A 24,374-nucleotide genomic window follows, 5' to 3' on the forward strand; every position below is an offset into this window, starting at 1 on the left:
TCCAATGACAGAAGGGGAACTAGAAGTCCCAGCACATGGCTAGTATTGAAGGTGGAAGACCCTGTATAACCAGCACTGGTACTTCCACACCATGTACAGCTCCATGAGCGGGGAGGTGCAGCACACGGCCGGAGGCGCAGTCACTTCATAACCAGTGTTATTTCTTCTTGTAGATTTGCCTGTGATTGCAGCAGAGTCCCAGGCCGGCACCTATTGGGGCTATGCTGCGTCTCCTCGCGCCGCGGATCGACCGAATGCCTGAGCACTGCAAAGCCACTTGCCATCTGCAGCCACCCTCCTAGCAGCAGCATTGGCAACTCCTCCTTCCTAACGCTGCCGCCAACACCGAGCCGTCCCCTGCTTATCTCCCACTCAGTCTCTTCTGCTATGGCAAAGTAGAGCTGTCAGTGCTTGCAGCCAGGAAGACTGCGCATGTGCGGTGAGGCACAGTTTGGAACAGCTCTGAAACGGGACGCAAGCAGTGGTGTCCTATAAATGTGTCCCAACCCATCGGACAGGTTTACAGGACATCACCGCCCGCCATGTCTCGGTGACGTCCCGGTGCACGTGCCTGGCTTAGGAAATGGTGAAGGAACACATTTCTGCGACAGTATATGGGGCCAGGATAGGGGACGCATTAGACGAATAATAAGGTCACTTGGGCAACCCTCTTAACCATGTAAGAAACTATTGTCACAACTTACACCCCACAAGGTGCTTTTAATGACAAAAAGGCTTTGTTGCTCTGAAAAATCCAAACCACCGTCCAAAAATCCCTGCTCCACAAGAAGTCGACGAGAGAGCGAGCGCCCGCGACTCTGAATTATAGTCATTGGTGGATGGTACGCATATCTAAAACCTTACCGTACTGCATCAGAATGGCCAATGCTGCAGAAGCTCCATAAAGAACGACACCGGACCGCCGCGTTTAATATGATTGTCTTAAAAATTTTTATTTATAAAAAAAAACAATCCTTGGCATCAGATCGTTATGAAAATTTTAAAGGAAGCAAAATGGATTCGGGTCATAGGAGTCCATTCAGCCAACTCCCTACATTCCCCATGAAAGGCCACTGGTGATTCCAAGAGAAGGGGAAAGGACAAAAATAGTGTTATAAGGAAAATTGCAGCAAAAATGTAACCAAATCACCCAGAAATACAAAACAAAAAAAACAAAAAACAAAAACAACCCAAAGAGCAGAATTGTATAGTGCCAGAACAACTGCACCACAACGATCTGTCCCGAATCATGGTTAGTGTTGCAGGATCAGGGTTAGTGTTTCTGTATTTACAGCCTGTTAATATTGCGATATTCCAGTGTTATCACGCCTCCTGTGCTTCCTCGCTAGTAACTACAAGAGTCACAGACATCGTAAGTCCACAAATTATCTTAGACTGCAGCAGAGATGAGGGGCGGGGGTCCGAGAACTGTGAAGACAGGCAGTGAGGGGTAAGAGATGAAGTTTTCTTGGTCCAACAACTCCAAAGAGATTTCTTAACCGTGAGCGTCACCCTGGAAGAGAAGACGAGAGCCGTCAGCGGAGAGCTTCAATGTTTAACCCATTAAATGGTCTTTTCTAGAAGGAACCAGACACTTTAGCAATTTTGCCCATTTGGGTATTTTATAGCCCTCTCTGTTTTCCTAGCCGGCCAGTTATTTTTGCTGTTTTTCCCCCAAACAGCGCTCGGTTTGATTACCTTTTTTTAAACTGACCCCCCCCCCCCCTTACTTTATTGAGAGTAATGTGTACAAAAAAGAAAAAGTTTAAATTTAGTTTATTGTTAAATATTCTGTTAAGACTATATAAAGGTGCCCCTTTCGCTGCAGCCATCGTATGATCTCGGACTATAGGGTGGTTGCGGCGACGGTTTAGGTTGGCTTTCTAATTATTTTATTCTGTAATGTAACTTATTCTTTTGGCGATGGGATGACCAATAGCTCCCTTCTAGCGTTGTGCATGTTCACTGTGCAGCATAAATTATGTGTTTTGATAGATCGGACTTCTACGGATGCAGCGATACCAAATATGTAGGTTTGTTTCTATTTGATTTCATGTATGGGACCCTCTAAATCCAATCAGACCTTAAATTGCTGGTGGCATTTAACTCGCAGGTGGGTGTTGGCTGTCAAAGACAGCCGACATCAACCCTGTATGGAGTAGATGAACCCCTGATCCCGCTCTACACAAACTGCGAAACTCCATGTTGTAACTGAACGCCATGCAGTGTTTAACCCCTTAACGCTTTTACCCATGGCGCCACACCCTGGTGTGGCACCAGACTCGCATGTCTGACAGCAGCTCTGCAATACAGATGGGGAAAAGAACAGACAGGTACACGCAGACGCCGGCCGGGCACAGGGTTGGATTCTGCTGCTGGCTCCGACCCGTTCATGTGCATGCGGCCTTAGTCTTAAAGGGGGAGGGATGCTCGTTGTATATTACAAGCAGTTTCCTTTGCTCCTGCCAATCAATCTGACATCATCCAGTGACCTGCAGCGGTGGAGAGCGCTCACTTGCAGATTTAAAGCACCAGGAGCCGAATCCAACAGGACTTGATTTGGACAAGAGGTGGGGAAGAAAAGCAGAGCCTCAGCAGGACGGACAATTGGCCCAGCGGGCCGGGGGACGTGACAAGTCCTCTTTAGACATGCTGCTAGTCTGTGAGGACATTGTTTGAAGCCACGTTGCTGGATAATCATATTCAACCACCCCGGCGTTTTGTATTTTACCATCTTTTTATGGATTATATATTCTTATTACAGCAATTATAAGGCCGGCGTACAATCTCTATCCATATCAAACATACAGATGAAATACCAAGTGCCCAACCACCATACAAAGCGAACATTACATACACATACGAAAGGTGTGGAATTAGACTGGTTGGTCCTCAGCATCCCCAAGATCCAATGAGCCCCCCGCACTGTGAGACCTCTCCTGTTAGTGATGAGATGATGAAGCAGTGAGATTTATGGAGAAGATGCATACTTACCAACAAGTCATACCGATAACTGAACCCAAAACTGGGAGCGACAAATCAACGTTATTATAGAAAATATACAAAATAACTCCAGAACTCCAAATACATAAAAATGATAAGAGGTGGATATCTCCTTGACCCCGTAGGATAGATGTAAAATAACTTATGTCTCGGGATTGTAAGACATGTCTTGATAATAAGTTTGCTACCATTTAGTGTCAGCAGCTAGTTTGCAGATCTGTGTGTCTCCATGGTAACGGAGTGCTGCAGGGTCTGACGACACAAGGTTTGCAGTCTGTCTGTACTTCTTAGGTAAGGCAGCAGACAGAGGGGCATTCAGCTACCAACAACATAACCCCGTGTCCGAGGGCCCCTGTATACTGAGCGATCATTAATTTAGATTGTCGCTGAATCGCTGGAATCTGAATAATTGTTCAGTGTGAATGCCTGCATAATCCGAATGAAGAGCAATCAGATTGTGCAGTCAGACCGCGGTCAGGTGACCAACAGTTGTCCCGGGTGAAAGGGCCGTAGATGCAAGACAACCGGCTGCAGAAGGAGCCTTCTCCTCACTCCCTGAAATCAGTCTAAAAATGTACATTTACAGTTCTTGCATATCGCCAGCTTCAATCTTGTAACATAGAACTAAACCAACGATCACTTACACAACTCACCTCTCTGTCCATTTACTTACCTCTCCACTACTCCACTGTCCTGGAACTAGCCCCCCCTGTAGGAACCTCAACCAATAAATAGGCAACCTTGGCACACTAACTTGACTAAAAAACTGAGGCAAGCCGCCATGTTTGAAGAGAATGCCCACTTTGGGGAAAACTTAACGAGATACAAACAAGCTGTCCACAACCTCAAATCTGCCCTCTCCTGCTAAACAACATTACTTCACTACTCACATCCTCCCTCTCCCTCCGCTATTTACCAACTCCCTTTTCGGCCCCAATGCCCATCTACATCTCATCTCCACCTCAAAACACAAGATCAAGATTAGAGAAGCTTCAACCCCTCGGCAGAGTTACTCTGTGCTGTCCACCTTTAATCGGCTTCCCCATCATCAATGACAAGCTCCCCACCCTCTACATTACACCTCACCACCTGTATGCTTGACCCAATCCTATCTCACTTCACCCCCCCAAGCCTTACCAGTGTGTTCGTCCCAGCCCTAACCTACAATTCATTGGGTCCAACCCCCTGCTTAATGCAGGATTCACTAAACTGTCCCAGACAGACGTCTGTCCAGTCTCTAGTTGAAGACTTCAATGAGTGGAACAGGTTATGACGGGACTTCAAAGAATTTAGTTTTTTCCCAATATCTAATCTGTGTCTCCTCCCTTTCAGTTTCATCCCATTGCTTCTAGTCTTTGCATCAAAACTCCTAGAACAAATCCTTCTTGAACCGTCCTCTCATCTTTCATCCAACTCTATTCGGCCCACTCTCACGAGGCTTCCAATCCCAACACTGTTGGCTACTTTGGCAAGGGTGCTGTCATGGAGACTACTGGAAACCCGATTATCGGGTAGGTATAATCTATTTTTTCCCCAGTTGTCTCCACGACAGCACCAATTGAGACGTACCAACTAAAGTTTCCCTAGGGTGGGATTGCTGCTGAGAGGACTTTGCGGCCGAAGGCCATGTCCTCGTCCTGCTGCACTTTTACCCTATAGTGTTTAACAAACGTGGGGTTTCTTCCAGACTGCGGCTTTGCATATCTGCTCGACCGAGGCTGAGCTATGTTCGGCCCATGAGGATGCTACTGCCCTTGTAGAATGGGCTTTAAGAGCTAAAGGGATTTCCTTCCCGAGGGCCTTATAGGACTCTATGATGGCCAGGTGGATCTACCTGGCTATGGAGCTTTTCGCTGCTTTGCTCCCTTTATTTGGGCCACTGAACTGGATGAACGGGTTGTCGTTCCGCCTCCAGTGGCTTGTCGCATCTATGTAGCCTAGGACTGCTCTCCTAACGTCCAGGCAGATTAGGATTTTTTCTTCTTCGTTTTTAGGCTTACTGAAGGAGGGAATTATGTCTTGGGACCTATGAAAATGTGATACTACTGTCGGCATGAAGGCTGGGTCCGTTTTAAATACTAATTTGGTGTCCGAGATTTTCAGGAACGGGTGGCGAATGGACAAGGCCTGCAACGCGCTAACTCACCTTGCGGAGGGGATGGCTACTAGGAAGATAGTCTTGATCGTAAGCATTTTTATGGGTAGTGCTTCGATCGGCTCGAATGGTTCCGTTATCATGGCTTTTAGGGCCCAATTAAGGTTCCAGTCTGGGCAAACATTAATGGGCCTGAGTCGCAGTCTAGCTGCTGTCAGGAACCTGCTGACCCATCTGTTTTCTGCGAACTTTGTGTCACATATGGCGCTAAGGGCTGCGACCTGGACCTTCAGGGTGCTTGGAGAGAGGCCCATTTCTAGACCCTCCTGCAAGAACTCTAAGATCAGAGGGATGTCCGGGATGGAATCCAAGGAATCCCTTCCCTGTCTCCATAAGGAAAACCTTCTCCAAACCTTCGGGTAGATAAGGTGGGTCGTCTTTTTCCTGCTGGACATTAGTGTTTCGACCATTCTCTCTGAGAACCCCTTCCCTCTTAGTGAGGATTCCTCAAGAGCCATGCTGTTAAATGGAGCCTGTCTATGCCCGGGTGGTTCAGTGGCCCCTGTGATAGCAGGTCTGTCCAGGTAGGAAAGGTGACTGGGTCCTGGACACTCAGTGTTGTCAGGAGACTGAACCAACTTCTCTTGGGCCAGAAGGGGGTCACCAGGATTAGTGTGCATACCTGTGTTCTGAAATGTTGTAAGACCCTGGGGATCTATATCGGAGGAAAAGCGTACGCCAGCCCCTCTCCCCAGTCTTGGCCTAGGGCGTCTATTGCTGTAGGACGATCTCCTGGCCGGAGGGAGAAGTTGCTTACTTTGGCGTTCTCCCTGGTTGCGAATAGGTCTAATTGTGGGGTCCCCCACCGGTTGGTCAGGATTCTGAATGCTTCCTGGGAGAGAGACCACTCTCCTGCTGAGAAAATCTGCTTTTTGATTTAGTGTCCCCTACAAATGTGTTGCCATGATCGAAAGGATCCGGCCCTCTGCCCAGCGGAAAATTTTTTGCGCGATGTTTTGCAGGGCGGGAGACCTTGTGCCCCCCTGGTGCCGAATATGGGCGACCGCGGTGGTACTGTCCGACAATATCTTTATGTGCTGGTTCTGTAGCGAGTTTCCTAACTGCTGTAGGACCCGCCATACGGCCTGTAGTTCCCTGTAGTTTGAGGATTGGTCTCTTATCCTCTGTGGCCATAGGCCCTAAAGGAACTGGTCCCCCACATGCGCTCCCCATCCCCAAGTGCTTGCGTCCATTGTGATGTGCGTGGCCGGGTTCTGTATCCAGTGGACCCCTCTCCGCAGGTTCGCTGGGGATGTCCACCAACGCAGGGATGTTTTCACCATGCTTGGGATGTACATTCTTGCCCCTAGAGAGGACTGCCTCTTGTCCCACGTGGATAGGACTGAGGCTTGCAGGGCTCTGGTGTGAGCCTGGGCCCATGCCACTCCTGGAATGCATGACGTCAGGCTTCCTCGGAGAGACATGGCTTCCTGAATTGTGCATGATCGTCTCTGTAGGAAGGTTTTGACCAGCCGTCGGATTTTTTGCATTTCTTCCTCGGGCAGGCAGGAGCATTGAGATTCTGAGTTGAGCGTTATACCCAGAAACGTTTTTTTTCCTGCCGGGGTTTAAGCTGGATTTTTCCCAGTTTATGACCCATCCTAGGGACTGGAGAAGTTCTAGCACTATCTCCAGGTATTTTGTTAGGAGCTCCCTGGACTCTGCTATTATCAAAATATCGTCCAGGTAGGGTACTATTAGGACCGACTTCTTCCTCAGGTAGGCGGCTACCTCTGCCATAATTTTGGTGAAGATTCTGGGTGCCGAGGAGATCCCGAAGGGCAGGCATCTGAATTGATGGTGCTCTATTCCTTTGCCCATATCCACTGCGAACCTTAGGTATTTCTGGGACCCCTTGTGGATTGGCACGTGGAAATAAGCGTCTTTTAAATCGATGGATGCCATGTAGGCTCCTTTGGGAATCAACTTTATCGTTGAGGCGATGGATTCCATCTTGAATTTTCTGTATCTGATGCAGGTGTTCAGAGGCTTCAGGTGTACTATCATCCGCTGCTTCCCGCAGGGTTTCCTTACTACTAGGAAGAGCCTGGAATAATGGCCCTGAGTTTCCTCGTTTTGCGGTACGGCGGATATTGCATTTAGTTGTTGCAGGTCCCGAACGCTTTGCCTTAGTAGGTGTAACTGTTGCCCTGAACCTCCTGTGGTAACGAATTTTCTTCTGAGGAGGGACACCAGCTCTATCCGGTATCCCTGCTGTAAGATCTTTGGGATCCATGTGCCTTCGCAAATCGCAGCCCATTGATCCGCAAAGCTCCCCAGCCTTGCCCCTAAGGGGATGGCGTCGGGGTCTCTGCTTTTTGGCTCCCCCTGGTGGGGGTTAAAGAAGATATTCCTTCCTCTGCCCCCCTTAGTGTAACTCCAACGTCCTGTCTTGCCCTTGCCTCGGTAGTTCTCGGTCTGTTCCACTGGCGCCCGGAAGAAGGTCTTCCCCCTCTCTGTGGCTTTTCTTCCGGGAACCCCCTCTTTCTGTCGGCCGCCTTCTCCAGGATCTTGTCTAAGTCCGGTCCGAACAGAAACTGGCCGTAGAATGGGAGGGCGCATAGCTTATTTTTTGAGGCTAGGTCGCCTGACCACGACTTCAGCCATAACACCCTTCTGGCTGAGTTAGAGCGGGCTGTAGCTGTCGCCGACAGCTTGACTGTTTCGGCCGCTGCATCTGCTAGGAAATTTGTTGCCATCCGCAGGATCGGGAGCGAGTTTAGAATCTGTTCCCTCGGCGTTTTATTAGTTAAATGTAGCTCCAGCTGTTCTAGCCATACCCCCAGGGTGCGCACCACACAAGTGGCTGCGTTACCTGCCCTGAGTATGTTTGCCGCTGCCTCCCACGTTTTTTTTTTGTTTTTTTTTTTAGGAGGCCCTTCAGCTTTGTGATCTATGGGATCTTTTAATTGTGCGGCGTCCTCGAAGGGCAGGGTCGTTTTCCTGGCTACTTTGGCCACCGGGACGTCTACCCTAGGTACTTCCTCCCAACTTGCGCAAACTTCCTCCTCAAATGGGTACCTTCTTTTTACCCCTCTAGTGGAGAAGGAACCTGCGTCGGGTTTCTTCCACTCTTTTTGAATAATTCTAGTGATATTTTTGTGGACAGGGAAGGTATGCTTACGCCTCTCCCCTAGTCCCCCGAATATCTCATCTTGTAAGGTACGTGGTTCCCTGGGCTCTTCCATTTTTTGGGGTAGCCCTGACCGACTTAATCAGTTCCGTTAAGTCGTCCTGATGAAATAGGTACTTTTTGTAGTCCTCCTCATCTGAGGACTTCTCGGCCACCAGGTCCTCTTGCTCCGACCCGATAGAACTCGGAGTCGGAAGGCTCCTCGGGAACGTACGCCTTTTTCTGGCGCTTTGCTGGCAGCGCTATCTGTGACGTTAGGGCTGATCTAACCTCTTCTTTCACCAGCTTCCTAACGTCCTCCATAAATCCCCCCGATTCCTCTTTGACTAGCCTAGCTACGCATACGCATGCCCTGCATAGAGGCCTCTGGTATGTAGCTGGCAGTCTTGTCCCGCACTCCACGCATTTTTTGAGTTTTGTTCTGGGGAAGGGGGGGGGGGGGGGGGGGGGCATCTTTTTTATCCCCCTGACAAAAGCATTTTTGCGGGTAAATATGCAATTTTTCCATATACAATACATTGGATTTTGCATTTGTATTTTTTGCCGCACTGGCTACTTACGGCCGCTGAGGCTGAGGTTTCAGCTGTCTCTGGGGCTGGAGCACTCATTACTGTACCGGTGCTGCAGACACCCTGCGACCTGCAGTGCTGGTCCACCTTCTGGCTTCTCTCAGGTTCCTTATTTTGAATTTTTTTGCGCTCCTGCGCTAAGCCCCGCCCCCTCAGTGTGTCTCCTGATGCGAGCGTGATGACGTCACCACGCTGGACACGTGACGCGACGCCCCGCCCCCCGCCGTCAAAGGGCTTCCTGGAGCGCCGCGCTGTGACTATACGAGGAGGAGGAGGGGGACTGAGGCTCCCGCTTTGTACCCCCCATGGGCCGCCGCGGGAGGAACCTGGCCCGGTGGTTACCACCCCATGTGGCGTCCCGGGAGTCGTCTGGCTGGGAAGGGAGGACAGGCTGACCCACTGCCCTCTGATCCGTCTGTAAGTATAGCTTCTGGCTGGCATCTCCACCAGCCCCTCTCAGAGATCCTGCCTCCTGGCAGGACAGGAAGACACTGGGGAAAGTGGGGAAGGGGGGGGGGGGGGGGGGGGGGGAGCTTTTAACCTCTCAGTGTGTTCCTGTCCTATCAGGAGGAGGCAATCTCAATTGGTGCTGTCGTGGAGACGACTGGGGAAATTTAACTTTACTCTTCTTCAAAACGACATCTACAATCTCCAGTCTTCAGAAGACCCCGGCCTCTGCTCCTCACACAATCATCTTCCAAGACTTTCATGTGTGTCCTCATACTTTGGGACTCGCTATCCTTACACATCAGATTCAACTAGACCCTGAAAGCCTACAATTTACAACAACTCCGCTGCCACTGTGACATGAGCACCTTCTACCCTGTCCGCTCGTCTCCTTCCCCCTCCCTCGTAGTCTATAAGCCCCCACAATAGAGTCCTCAATTTGTCATTTAGCTGATTGTTTGTGCCCCTTTTACATATGTGCTTATCTCATATATAGGAGGCGCTAGAATTAATGATTCTTTAAAATAAAGCTAAACTGCCCCAGACCGGTAGTACATGCACTGCTGGACTGCGCTGTGTAAGCAAACATAAGGATAAAGCTGACCCCTCATCCATCAGTCTCCCTTCTACTAGTTGGTACATACATTTAAGCCTCATGTCCACGGGAAAAATCACGTCCGCTACAGATTCTCCATGTAGAATCCGCAGCGGGTCGCTCCTGCCCCGCGGACATGAGCGCTGAATATAAGAATTAACTCACCTCTCGCACGCTCTGGATCTTCCCTACGTCGCGGTTTCATCTTCTCTCCGTCACGGCCGGATCTTCTTTCTTCGGCCCGGCGGATGTGCATGGCACGTCGGTTACGTGCCGCGCGCATGTGCCGGCGCGAAGAAGAAAGATCCAGCCGCGACGGAGAGAAGATGAAGCCGCGAAGAAGGGAAGATCCGGAACAGGTGAGTATATTCTGATTTTGGTCTCCCGCGGATCAGGACGGCTTCCATAGAAGCCCGCGGGAGACCCGCACGAAAATGGAGCATGGTCCAGATTTTTTCATGCTCCATTTTTTTTAAAATCCCTTTTATTGACCATCCGCGGGTATTTATCTACCCCGCGGGTGGTCAATGCATCCCTATGGGGTGCGGATCCGCATGCGGGTGATCCGCTGCGGATCTTAAATCATATTTAGCCCGTGGACATGAGGCCTTAAGGACCAGGCTGTTTTGTACCTTAAGGACCAGACAGACTTTAGGGATTTTAGCCATGTGGCGGTTTTACTGTTTTTCCTTCAGCTACCCAAGTTACTTTTGCTGCGGTTTTCCGTGACATACAGGGTTATTACTGAAAAATGTTTTTCCCTGACTTTTTTAGTTTTATTGAGGGATAAAAAAAAAAAAAAAAAGCTGAAACCGGTAAAGTATATTTACGCTAAAATAAAGTACGGGAACGGGTCCCTTATTTGGATCTATGTCTGGTTTTGGATTACAGGGCGCATACGGTGACGGCTTCAGGTTATTTTCTTTCTTATGTATATATTGCTGTTTTATTCAGTATTTTTGTTTATCCATGTAATGATTTTTACTATCTATTTTCATCACAATGTCATAAGACCTCTGGGGGGGGTGGGGGGGGGGGGGGGGAGGATTTTTTTTTTTTTCTTTTAATTTGATGCTTTCCCACTGTAGCAGGTGCCATAGGAGCCGCATCCATAGGAACCCCAGTTACAGGAAAAACATCCCCTGTAGTCACAATAGTCACTGGCAGAGCTGATCTGGGTCTACTACGATGCTGTAGCAGGGAATCCCGGTGGTCACTTGTAGCGGAACACTTACACTTTAGTACACGTCGCTCAATGAGCGAGATGTACTAAAGAGGAGGCAGAAAGGGTTAAAACACACTTCTCCCTGCTCCAGGTTATCAGCTGTGACGAATAGATGACAATCCATCCTGCTTCTGATTGATTGGAGAAGCAGGAGGCTTTAATCCCTGCTGTAATTTTACATAAGGTTGGCCTTTAAGGCCGGTACCAAGCGCCGTATATTTACAGTGCTTGGTCCCTAATGGGTTAAGGACTAATAACTTGTCGATTCAGCTGCATGATGGCTTTATTGTGGCGGACAAGTTGTATTTTTGGGTACATATAAATGTATAACTAATGTTTTTGGGGTGGGTTAGGGGGAACACATTCAGAATGCAGAATAGATAGTGTGATCACATTCATCCGATTTATGGGAACATTTTAATCACTTGTCATTCCATTTTTCTGGAGGCAAAGTTAACAAAAATGTGCAATTGTGACTTTCTTTTGGGGGCCATTAATTTTGTGGTACAAGTAATAAGATAAATTATTTTCAGCGGTTCACTACGATTAGGTCAATACCAAGTTTAGACCGATTCATTTTTTCTTGCCACTATTTCCACACTCAGACGACCTAATATCAGCCGGGTATTCACGCCGGCCGATATATGGCGTCCCTCTATGCAGGGGGAGGAGGCTGAGAGAGACGGGAGCAGTGCTCTGAGCTCCCGCCCCCTCTCCGCCCCTCAGCACTATTTGCAATGCGAGGAGGCGGAGCCAAGTCCTGCAACTTAGCTCCTCCTTGCCGTTTTAAATAGTGCCGAGGGGCGGGAGCTCAGAGAAATCTCGTCCACCTGGCTGGCTAATCCCGGGATTAGCAGCCGCAAGCGGATTTGCCGTGGCGGAATTTCCGCGGCAAATCCGCCCAGTGTGAACCCAGCCTTAGTCCTCCATAAAACTCCCTACTGTTGCCGAGATTCACGTCAGCATCACATGACTCATCCAGTTACCTGGAGAAGCACCGACACCAACCAGGAAGTGTATGGGCAAAATGAATTACGCACAGCAGAAGAGGACTGGCAAGACTGCACTAAACGTACGTACAGGTATGGCATCATTTTTATGTATATGAAGAGCATTTATGGATTTTTTTTCGGTCCTTGATAACCCACTTAGAAAGTAATAACTCAACTAGCTCACAAAAATGAATAGCTGTAAAGCCATGCAGAATGATGGTGTTATTATATTACATAGCACTGGCAGTCTAGTATCTACAGCGCACGTTGTGTAGTTATCAAAATACCACCCAATGCCAAAAACATTGGGACGCTGTGTAAAATGTAAGAGGAAAAAAAGGATGCAATGATTTGGAAATCTTATTCACGACACAATATAGAACACGTCAGAAGGGAAAGACATTGTTCCACTTCATAAAAGGAAGAAAAAAAAGTCTAGAAATTGATGTCAGTAACTCCAACAAGTTGGGAGAGGAGTAACAAAAAGGGCGGAAAAAGTAGAGAGTAGTAGTAAAAGAAGAGTCAACTTTACAGTGAGGGCTCCCACCCACTTGTGTCTAACGCTGCGATGTCGCTGCGCTTTCACGCGATTGTCAATGGGACTTTCTAATGTTAAAGTTGCACCACAAGTTGGTACTTTGCCATTTTTGTGCGATGCGTTTTTAACATTAGAAAGTCCAACTGACAATGGCGTTAAAAAAATGCAGCGATATCACAGCGTCAAAAGATGCAAGTGGTGCGAGCTTCATTAGGCAAAAGTCTTATGATGGACCAAAGCAAAATGGGAAAAACTGTTTGTGGTTTCCAAAAAGAACTTCAAATTTGCATTCATCTGACCCCAGGAGGCCGTGCCCTGCGGACTGAGGAGGAGGCGGGCCATCCAGCTGGTCATCAGCGCACCGTTCAGAATCCTACACCTCTGATGGTATGGGCGGCATTAGTGAATACGGCAGGGGCAGCGCACACATCCTGACATGCACTATTAATGCTGAGCCGTATATAGAGGTTGTAGAACATGTGCTCCATCCAGACAACGTCTCTGTCGGGGGAAGGACTTGTATATTTCAGCAAGACAATGGTCAACCACATACTGAATCCATTATAACCGCATGGGTTCACAGGAGAGGAGTCCGGGGTGAACCGGCTGCCTGCAGACCAGACCTTCCACCATCCTTCAGACAAGTATCGGACATTCCTCTCCAAAAACTCCAGGAATTGGTCTCCTCACTTCTCAGACTTTTAAAAAGAAAAAGCAATGCCACATACGGCAGACGGGGCTCAGCCCCAACTTAGAGGTGCTGCTCCACCAATTTCTAAAAAGGAGTTAATTTTATAAAATTAAAATGGAAAGAAGGGTCTCCTTTTAAACGAGATGTAACTTCTATGCTCTATTGTGACTACAACATGGTTACAGGAGAGTCACAATCATTGCAAGCTTCTTCCTTTAGATTTACTTACAATCTTTTGGGATTGGGGCGGTAAAGCAGCTATGATTGTTAGAAAGTGGGGAGGAAAAAAAAAACAAAGAGCTGCAGTGGGAAAGGGTTAAAGGCCGTAAAACTGTGGGCAAAAAAGACTTGGCACACGATGCTTCACTTACTTTAAGAGGTTCCAGTTCAGATAGATCTCCCAGATGGTGACGAGCGCCATGATCCCCATTGTGAGAGTACGGTTCTGAAGAGCGTAGGGAAGAGAAGACCAAACAAATCCTATTAGTTAGTTAGGGGATGCGACCACGAGGGTGCTGCAGCAGAAGACATTATCCAGAAACGTTCAACCAGACTAAGCAATGACAATAATGCTCCGTTATGTAGATGAAGGCTTCCCAACGCAAGGTTTCCCCATTGTCAGGGCATCTGGAATTACCACAGCCGTTTAATAGGATCTTCTTAAATCACGACATGTTGAGGGTATTTGAGAACTGGAGTTAAAATATTGGCTTAGAGGACATTCAATCATTAGAGCATCTCAAGCCACACTGGACTACAACTCCCATTAGCATCACCAAAAGAAGGCACCTGCAGAGAAGGGAGGCACGGCCGCACACGAGGCTCCGCGTCACTTGTGAGCGCCATATTGTCCTCCTCCATCCTGGGCAGCTGGTAGAGTCTACAGTGTTTGCTGCATGCTCCCAAGGCGCCAGTTTTAATTAAGCTGCTGGCATCCAGGATTGTCTATGGGCGGCTTGAACTGCGGATAATCTGTGCAGGTCCCCACGCAATTCAAACCCGCCCGTGGCCATGAGCCCTTACTTAGATAAGTCATATTTGAAACAGAACTACCGTGGAATTTAAAGTTGTCCACCCTGAGGGTCCGGGTCCGCTCCCCCCACATTGTCCCTCATTTAGTCTAGTTTTGTCTGGTTGTGTACAATGTACTGAATTACCAGCGCTTTGACCAAAACACCCAGTAGCATAAGAAAATAAACTGGGTAACTGCAGGGAGATCAAAGCATCCGCCGCTCCTCTGACCCCCTCATCGCATGGCTACATATTCCGAGCAGAGAGTCCAGTGTGCCAGCCACTTCTAAGGAGACCACCTCATGCCGCTCTTACATCTGCCTCAGGCTGAATGCACACTGAGCTTCCACCGCTGCCATAGGATTGCATTCGTTTATGTAATCCTATGCAGACAACCGTGATTTGACTGCATGAAAACTCACGCGATAACAAAATCACTGCATGACCCATTTCAGCGCGAGGCTCATCGCAGAGAGAGAAGACGCCGGACGGGTAAGCAAGAGGTCGATGCAGGGGCACGGGTCGCATCCCGCTGCGAGAATCTCAGACGGAATCCGACCAGTCTGCCTGCATTCACCCTTAGGAGAATAACTTTATTTTATTCCTCATTAAGGCATGATTTTTTTAGGGATGAGCTGTATTTTTAGTGACACCCTTCTCCCCCCCCCCCCCCCCCTTTTTTTTAGGGAAAATAAATAAATAGTGGAAGAATGTATCAAGGTGGGACCACAAGGCTCTGTCCTAGGCCCAGTGTTGGTCAACATTGTTATAAATGATCCGGAGGAGGGAATGGATAGGAAACTGATCAAATGTGCCGATGACACAAAGCTGGGAGGGATAGCTAACACTGGAGAAAAGAGAGAGAGGATTCAAAAAGGATCTAGAAAAGCTTGCACAGTGGCCAGCGACTAACAGAATGGTATTTAACAAGGAGAAATGCAAAGTCCTACATCTGGGCAAGAAAAAAGCACATACAGAATGGGAGGAATTGGGCTAAGCAGCAGCACATGTAAAAAAGACTTGGGTATACTAATAGATCATAGACTGAACTTGAGTCAGCAATGTGATGCAGCAGCCAAAAAGGCAAACAATTCTGGGATGTATTAAGAGAAGCATAGAGTCTAGATCATGTGAGGTCATTATCCCCCTCTACCTCTTCCTTAGTCAGACCTCATCTGGAATACGGGGTCCAGTTCTGGGCACCCCACTTTATAACAGACAGACAAACTGGAGCAAGTTCAGAGAAGAGTTACCAAGATGGTGAGCGGTCTGCAAATCATGTCCTAAGAGGAACGGTTAAAGGATCTGGGAATGTTTAGCAGAAGAGATGGCTGAGAGGAGACTTAATAGCGGTCTACAAATATCTGAAGGGCTGTCACAGTGCAGAGGGATCAGCCCTATTCTCATCTGTACAAGGAAAGACTAGAAGCAATGGGCTGAAACTGAAAGGGAGGAAACACAGATTAGATATTAGACAGTGAGGGGGATCAGTGAGTGGAACAGGTTGCCATGGGAGGTGGGGAGTTCTCCTTCAATGGAATTGTTCAAACAAAGGCTGGACAGACATGTCTGGGGTTATTTAGTGAATCCTGCACTGAGCAGGGGGTTGGACCCGATGACCCTGGAGGTCCCTTCCAACTCTACCATTTTGTGAACACTTTATGTATGAAATACAGTAACGAAAAAAACCCTCTGTATCTTAGTCTGTCATTACAGAAAGTTATTCTGGGAAAAAAGGACTCAACATGGCGGTTACACAGAACCTATAACCTACAAAAAAAGTTAAGGAAAAGTAGAATGTGGCAGTTTAAGTTTGTCCATCCAAGAGAATTACCAGACGGCTAGCGTTATCCGTCAACATAAGGCCTCTTTCACACGGGCGTATAACGGCTGACATTTTACTGCTGGATTCCACTGCATCAGATCACATGGCCGTATTCCCGCGACGTAAAAGCGCTCAGCCAATATAGCGCTGGGCCCAAAAGATAGTCCTGGAACTATCTTTTGGGCCGGAATACGTTGGCCGCTGCATGAGCTCCTATGGGAGCCAGTGACAGTGGCTGAAGAAGGAAGGTGGGAGGGAGTTTAGCAGCACAACTGCTAAACTCCCTCCCTCTTCTCTCCTCCAGAGGATTTCAATAGGAGGGGGCGGTGCATAGCTCCGCCCCTCTCCCCCGTTGGAATCAGACAGTGAGGAGGAGAGAAGAGGCAAGCCGGCGAGTGGGAGGGAAGGCGCAATGGCATAGCAGCCTTGGCGTATATGGGCAGGGGCCCAGGCCGTGTAAACGGGCATACAAACGTTAGATTTGTGCACCAGTTCACGAGCTTTTACGCCCCAGATGGTAGAGTATATCAGCCGGCCGTGAAAACAGCAGCCGTTTTACGCTCGTGGGAATGAAGCCCAAGAGTGAAGGGACAGAGAGCTCGTAGCCGCTACTAATAAGCAGGTTTTATCCCATTTACCCTTCATACCAGAGGGGTTCCCGGATGTGTTTAGATATAAGGAGTACAAAGAGGTTAAGGAGGGTCCTGCAGAAATAAACTTAGATACTCCTCTTCTATCAATGCAAACCATCTTAATTATACTGTAAGGAAGCTACACATTAGTTTCTGTAATTAGTAGGTAGGTATGTGCAGGAGAGCCCTCAGCGCCGCCTCTGCTGTCCGATACCCACTGCAGCGCCAACAGGTAGTATTACAGGTCATTCACATCAATGGGAGGGAGTGCATCAGGATTTCATTCTAGTCATGCCAGTAAAGCACAACGTGAACATTAAATTTGAACATATAGCACTGCTGGACCTGATCATACCAAGCATGGCCACTGCAGGGGGAGCGGGGCTGTCTGCTTCAATCCACCTGGTTAACAGCTGATCAGCAGGGGTCTGTCCTATGGATAGGCCCCAATCTGCAACTGGACACCCCTTTAGGTACCAAGCTAGGCAGCATTTTTATGGAGGTTCAACTTATTCACTTAATACTGAAAATAGGTAGAAAATTATTCTAGTATGTGAAAGCACTGAACTCTGTTCATTGTAAAGATATATTACAATACCTGGTCTGATGTCATTCAGTGGAATGTCCGCATTCTCTGTCTTTTTGTCTAGAAAAACAGTGGGGGAAAAAAAAACAAAACATGGTCACACCGCTGCACTGGAACGGGGGCGCACGCACTAAGCACTGGGCACGCACTGGGCCCTTCACACCACTGCACTGGGACGGGGGGGGGGGGGGCGCACTGGGCCCTTCACACTGCTGCACTGGAACGGGGGGGGGGGGGGGGGGGGGCGCGCACTGGGCCCTTCACACCGCTGCACTGGAACGGGGGGGGGGGGGGGGGGCACAATACAAAGTGAGAACAGCCTGGGGAAAAAATGGTTTCCAAAAAAGCTATAAATGTATAAGTAATTTTATGGTGGGCACTGAATTACATGCGCTGCAATTAATTGGGTCCAAGAATTGGCCTTTTGGAGGACCAAATGTTCTTACATCACTTAGTATTTGATTAAGTCGCCTTAAATAAAGGAAGCTCCCCAAGTGTTTTCTCCCACCCCAACAGGTCGTCCCCACCGCCCGACTCCATTCACAGTAAACAAGGCGGTTGTTCATAGATGAAGTGCTGCCCGTTTACACGGACAGATCGTCATCCAGGTTTTATACATAAACTGAACGACGAACCGTAAAGGAATCGATTAGCCCATGTAGAAGGGCCTCACTGTACACCTTGTACAACAGTAGGAGCACCTAGGATCAGTCAACAAGCTGACCAGCTCCGTGCCTGTAGACGGGTATAGTGACAGGAGTGACTAGAGGAGAGTGCTGGAACTGCTCTGATGACCAGTGTACAACTACATTACGACAACCACTAAAGAAATATGCAGAACAAACACCGGTCCTAAATGAGGCCGTTTTCTAACGATACATTGTAAGTTTTAGGTTTGAATCTCTTCCAAGCGCATGCAGAGAGCGGCGCTTTGTTGTAATGTCCAGTCCACATCCGTCAAGCCTTGGGCCTCACCATTTCTCTGAGATCGTTCGATGAGAGGGAGAGTGCTGTCATCAAATTCTGAAGCTCGCTTCGAGCCAGCAAGAGACACCTAACAAAGGAAGAAGGGTGGAGCGTGACCGTAATGGTGGGCAGGAAGGCACAAGGCAACACTTCATTGACAAATTACATTTTATTACACTGTGGCGTTAGGATCTGTACTTCTTTCTCCATGAAGTTTTTGTTCTGGCCCCCAATGATGTAGCAGGCTATTGACATTAACATTGTGACATGTTAGCGGAGGCTGGCCAAGATACGGCAGCTTGTGAAAGTATTCCCCCACCTCGGTGGTTTTACCATTTTGCTGCATTATAATCCGGAATCAAAATAGATTTTTATGGGGTTTGAAGTAATTATCGTCAATCAAAATTAAAGCACCTTGGATTTGTCACAATCGAATGAAACTTTCTCTGCAATTTGAAACGCTGATCAGTAAGTGATAGTTCTCCACGATAAATCCCCTTTTTGCCCTGACCCTTTTTGGGGAGGCTCTAGTCCCCTGTTGTACCACCTCTAGCATGGATACAAGATGTGATACTGTTGGGCATGCAGGCTCTAGTACCCTGTTGTGCTGCCTCTAGCTAGGATGCAAGATGTGATACGGCGGACATGGAGGCTCTAGTACCCTGTTGTACCACCTCTACCTAGGATGCAAGATGTGATACAATGTGGGGCACATACAGAGCAATACAGTTACATGTAAACACGGGCACCGGGCACTTTTCGTCTGAACGATGATTTTGAGGGGGGGAAAAGGGGGAAGAGGATCTCTCAACAGACCGCATGCTGTGTTCTCAGCGGGAGCTGGAGATTACATTGTGATTTGCAAGCAGCCCCAAGGAGAACAATGCAGCTGTGCACAGAGCTGGGCGTGTGACTAATCTCACGCTGGGCTTTGCAAACAGCTCCTGGAGGCTCATTACATGCAAATGAAGATAAGTGTTAATGGAAATTAGTGACCACTAACACTTTATGCAAAACAATCGTTAAAACTATTAATCTTTCGAAAGATTATCTTTGCATGTAAATGGGCCTTTATTTTCTAATACTATCTAAAAAGCAGACAGCACACACTTATACTAGCAAGCAAGGCTTGAAACTTGCCCAGTAACAGGAGACCTACTGAATAATTCTGTTGAATTTTAAGATTGTCTACTTTAAGTTTAGTTGGCTTAGTTTACGCCAAAATTTTGGTTCAATTTAGGCCGCAACTCCATTTCAGACAAGTTTAAAAAGTGTCTAAAAAACAAATCCAGTGCCAAGCACGTAAGATGCAATTTGTATCAGAAAACTAGTGTTTTGACTAGGTTTTACATTTTAGAGTCTTCAGAGTAGCCCCCAGATCGCCTTGATGACCACTCTGCATACTCTTGGCATTCTCTCAATCAGCTGGAAGTGCTGAGTACTTGTTGGCCACTTTTCCTTCACTCTGTGCTCCAACTCACCCCTAACTATTTCAGTTGGGTTTCGGTCTGGCGATTGCAGAGGCCACGTCATCTGACGCAGCACTCAGTCTCTCTCCTTTGGTCAGATAGCCCTCATATAGCCTGGAAGTGCGTTCGTGGGACCATTTTGTTGTTCAGCTAGACAATGACCCAAAGTGCAAACCAGATGGAGAGGCACGTCGCTGGAGAACGCTGTGGTCGCCATGCTGCTGAAATGTGCCTTGAATTTGTAATAAATCTTCAACAATGTCACCAGCAAAACACTCTGACCAGCAATTCCAATGAGAAGCTGAACTTGTAATCGATCATAAATCCATGCATCTATTTAGTATCATTAGGATGGCTGCTGCTCACTGGTTGGTGCACACAAGGTTTGTGATACAAGAAGTATAGATATAACTTGTCTATTAGGATAGAGTGTAACTCCTTGGTACCTGAAAGTCACTCTTCTTCCAACCTTCCTTCTCCAGAGGTCTTCGGAGCTCCTTAAAGCCCCACACAGTCTGAAGGCAGAGACCAGCAGCACGAATCTCTCTGTCGGAGCGCCCCCTGCAAACAGTGCAAAGGTCAAAGTTAACGAGAACATAGAATGTAGAGCTCAGCAATACCTTTAGCCATTTACTAATACACAAGGAAGTAAACTCTAACTGCAATGCAACATAAGTGCAGCGAAACGAGCGTATCCAGTAGTTTAGAGGGGAAAAGCTACAATTCTTGGAGAATGTTAACACTTTAGAAAAGAGTTTCCTAATTTTTTTTAAATGTGAAACATTGTGCTTTTGGCATTCCACCCCCCATGACTTCATGTTTTTTAGTGGGGCGGTGTTCAGCGCCCATTTCTGGCAGGAGGACTCCTCATTTTCTCTGGCACCATTTTGTGGGATTTGTCACTTTTTGACTACTTTCTGGTATGCTCTTTAGGAGGTAAACTAACAAAAAAACAGCAATTATTCAGTTTTCTTTTTAGCGGAATTCGCTGTGCGGGATGAAGATAATTTTATAGCTGGAGCAATTATGAATACGGCAATGAAAAAAGTGCACGCAGTTTTTTTCCCCCACAAAAAAACCCCAAAAAGTTTAAAGCAGTTGTTCCACATCAGCGCTCTACGGCCAAGCTAAGAATCCCATGGCCGTTACCCAACCACCTCACTGGGTGTTACATTGTGTGCTACACGTTTTCCTAACTCCAGTGTCCATGCCGTTCTTGTAACCCCCACTCACTTCCATGAGCGTTACGGAAACAGTATAGCGTTGCAGTCGCAAATGTCTCACCAACACCCTGTGAGGTCAGGAAACAGACGCGGGTTTCTCATTTCAGCCATCAAAAACTAATATGGAAAGACACCGAAAAGTGTATAAAAAAAAAAATTAAAAAAAACACACACACACACACACACACACACACACACACACACACACACACAAAAAAAAACATTAAATTAAGTTTTTTCCTTTAACATTTAGTAGTTCCACAATACACAGCAGAGCTGGAGGGCCCCCATCTGCAATGGCAGCCTGTCAGTACCCCAGTCGTGTCTTGGAGGGTTGATGGGGCAAGGAGGGCGCCCTAGTGGCTGGGATGGGCAGCTGTCTTCCGTCGGACATACACACCACAACATGGAACTGCTAATCTGTGTCCTCAGAGGGGCGTTGGAGAAAAGTATAGTAAATTTATCTTACGTTAGGCCCAACTACTGCAAATTTTTTGGCTGTAGTCACAAAACCCCATTAAGTGGAACCGAATGACAAGTGTGTAATCAGAATATGAGACTTCGGGATTCTCAGATACATAGCGCACGCCGGAGTACTAAAACGGTCACTGAATGAGAAGTGGACAGTCACACCAGAGAGTCTCCCTGTAGTCACGAGCCTTAGGCCGGCTGCACACAAACAGGTCGGATTCAGCATGCAGGAGCCCTGTGCCAGGCCGGTGTCCGCGCGGACCTGTATATTTGCTTTCTCTTCTGTACTGCAGATGGTCCGCACAGCTCAGTGTCAGACATGCACAGTACAGATTTTTCTTCTTAACTCCTGCTTTTCCTGCAGTCTGTCCGCTCGTGTGAGCGGAAATGCGGATGCTCCATTGGTTTGAATTGGTGCTTAATGCCGCGGATCGTCCGTGTGGGAGACAATTGCAGATTCCGCAATTAAAACCTGGTTGTGTGCAGGAGGCCTTAGAGAATTACATGAACATAATACCTAGATACGTTCCTTTTCCTTTACTCTATACCATGAGGCCTTGTGATTGTAGTTCCAGCGTGAACTCACCCTCCCTTGTTAATAAGTACAAGCCTCTCTATTCCTTGGCTCTCTCGCAGTTTCTTGGATGCCTCCAGATTGCCGGTGATGACCTCTTGGATGGTGCTCAGTATAGTGACAGTCGTATCCTCCGACACCGTAGCAGACTGTGTACTGGGTAGACGGGCCACCAAGCTGCTCAGAGCGTGTTTACCTGAAATCAAAGGCAGAGAGGAAAGGAAAGTGAAGCAAGAAGTTAAACTTCACATTACATCCCCAACCGCTATGGATTGCCCTCTTGATGGTTAACCCGGTTATATTCTGACACATCTCATATCGGACAGTCCCGCCGTCTCACCTATCAGCTCTCTGTTACGGCTGTCTCCACAAAGATTTCGCAGCGCTCCGCAAATGGCACGTACAACACGCTCACTCTCATGGGTCAGATGATCAGCAAGTGATGACAGACCTTTCTCCTGACGGACGGCAGCACGAATACAGCGGCCATACTGCGAAAGCGCACATCACAAAACATCAAATGTAGAGCAAGCACACAGACAGGGTATACAAAAGCCATATAAAATGCACCAATTCACATACAAAATCAAAAGGCCGTCTACTGAAGAAAAACAGGTAGAACAGGAAACGATGGATGTATCTGACACGTCTCACGCAGAAATCTATACAAGACATTCAGTGAGCCTTCATTCAGGCCCTCAAATACCTGCAACAGGTCATGTTTTTGGACTTCTTTAGTATTTGGCAGGCTATATAATTGTTAGTGAGAGACACAGGTATAGACATGAGAAGAAACAAAGTCACATCACACTAAATCCACCGGACACTGCATTCTGTAGAGAGGGGGCCAAGGATAATCGAGTTACAGGGTGGCGGACAAGGGACCCCCTGAAACAAGACGTAATCTGCAGGGGGCCTCTGGAGAGGTTCATGCTCACATCAGGTGTAATGATCATCATTCGGACTCCTGCGTTCCAGCGGGAATCTGAACGATAGCGTTCAGTGTAAATGCCTGCAGCGATGGATGACGAAGACCGTTCAGTTTCTGCTTGCTGTGAATGGAGGCGGGCGGCCGGAATGATCCCCGGCCGCCCTGCTTCCAGCCAGCGATGCTAGTTCCTCATAAAAGCCCAGGAACGATAGTCGCTGGGACAACTAGTCCGGTATCTGCGCCCGACAGATTGTCCTGTGTAAAAGCACCCCAATTCTGGACAGCTGGACGGTAACCAGATGGACCCCATTATGGTCAATGAGTTTCATCCAACACCGCTCAGTTTTGTCATAAGATGGATCCAGTCAGACAGCAATTTTAATTTCCTGCTCCCCTAACGGAACAGGAAGACTACAGTGTGAATCAGCCGTAACTGTGTATGCCTCCAACTCCATACGAAGATGTGATCCCATGGAACCCGACAGCAATGGCAGGCTACAGCTGCGGTGCAACCAAGGCTCCAATGCTTTTGGGTCAGGATACTATAGACCCGTATAGAGGCACTTTGCGTGCAATCACACAACTCAGTCATGTAGATTCGGTCTTAGGAAGTACAGGGATCCATTTTACAACAGCAGACATTGCATAGGAGTCAAAACGTCTGAGATGTCAAAGTGAGACATTCATACTGATAGGCGAGGGTATATTAGCTTGTAAGCCCTCATGGGGACAGGCCCAATGTCATGATGGCAATCTGTGCGGCACGGCAGAATATGCACTATATAAAGGAGTAAAATGGGTAATGCGGAAATGTAATTTCAATGGAAGCAATGAATAAGTATGTTCTGCAGCGAGGGAAGATAAGTGTGTGTGGGGCTTGTACTTCAGGAATCAGTCCGCACATAGCACATCCCCGGGAACAGGACTATTCTGCGCACAGATCGCAGACCCCCTGCAGCCAATATACATAGCCGTGGGGCTTTCTTGTGAACATGTCCTAATACCAACGTGCTGATCCCAATAAATTTGGCAATGAGCGGAATGCAAGTATAGTCTCGGCAAACCGTTAGGAGATAATGTAGCGGCGCGCACGAGACCAAGTGACACACCGGACAGGACTATACATATTGCAAATAGAAACGATCTCACCAAATCACACCAGATGGGTACAAAAGCCTTATGATGTAAATGGGCTCGCATATGGTGGCCTCAGGGGATTACTCTCCACATATGCTTCCTGACTCGTCTCTAGTTTTGCTAGTGTCCTTATCATTACTGGTGTCCGTACCCGCAGCCCAATCAGCGTGTCTGGGTAGTCCTGCTCCTCCAGGATGGCAC

General features: G+C 47.8%; 1 protein-coding gene across 5 annotated transcripts in view; it reads right to left on the bottom strand.

The window, feature by feature from the left end:
* Positions 1–927: 927 nt before the first annotated feature.
* The window catches only part of LOC136588352 (catenin delta-1-like), a 75,978-nt gene continuing 52,531 nt past the window's right edge, over positions 928–24,374 (bottom strand). For 3 of the 5 annotated variants that reach the window (XM_066587497.1, XM_066587492.1, XM_066587493.1), the window contains 8 exons: positions 22,446–22,596; positions 22,118–22,301; positions 20,284–20,398; positions 18,378–18,456; positions 17,415–17,462; positions 13,720–13,793; positions 2,858–2,939; positions 928–1,513 (listed from right to left, as the gene is read on the bottom strand). In XM_066587497.1, the coding sequence (XP_066443594.1) occupies positions 2,877–2,939; positions 13,720–13,793; positions 17,415–17,462; positions 18,378–18,456; positions 20,284–20,398; positions 22,118–22,301; positions 22,446–22,596 (714 nt within the window). In that variant the 3' untranslated portion in view covers positions 928–1,513; positions 2,858–2,876. The remainder of the gene's footprint in view (positions 1,514–2,857; positions 2,940–13,719; positions 13,794–17,414; positions 17,463–18,377; positions 18,457–20,283; positions 20,399–22,117; positions 22,302–22,445; positions 22,597–24,374) is intronic. The other 2 variants (XM_066587494.1, XM_066587496.1) reach the window with 2 other exon arrangements.

Source organism: Eleutherodactylus coqui, chromosome 13, assembly GCF_035609145.1.
Source record: "Eleutherodactylus coqui strain aEleCoq1 chromosome 13, aEleCoq1.hap1, whole genome shotgun sequence".
In the NCBI taxonomy this organism is placed as follows: domain Eukaryota; kingdom Metazoa; phylum Chordata; class Amphibia; order Anura; family Eleutherodactylidae; genus Eleutherodactylus; species Eleutherodactylus coqui.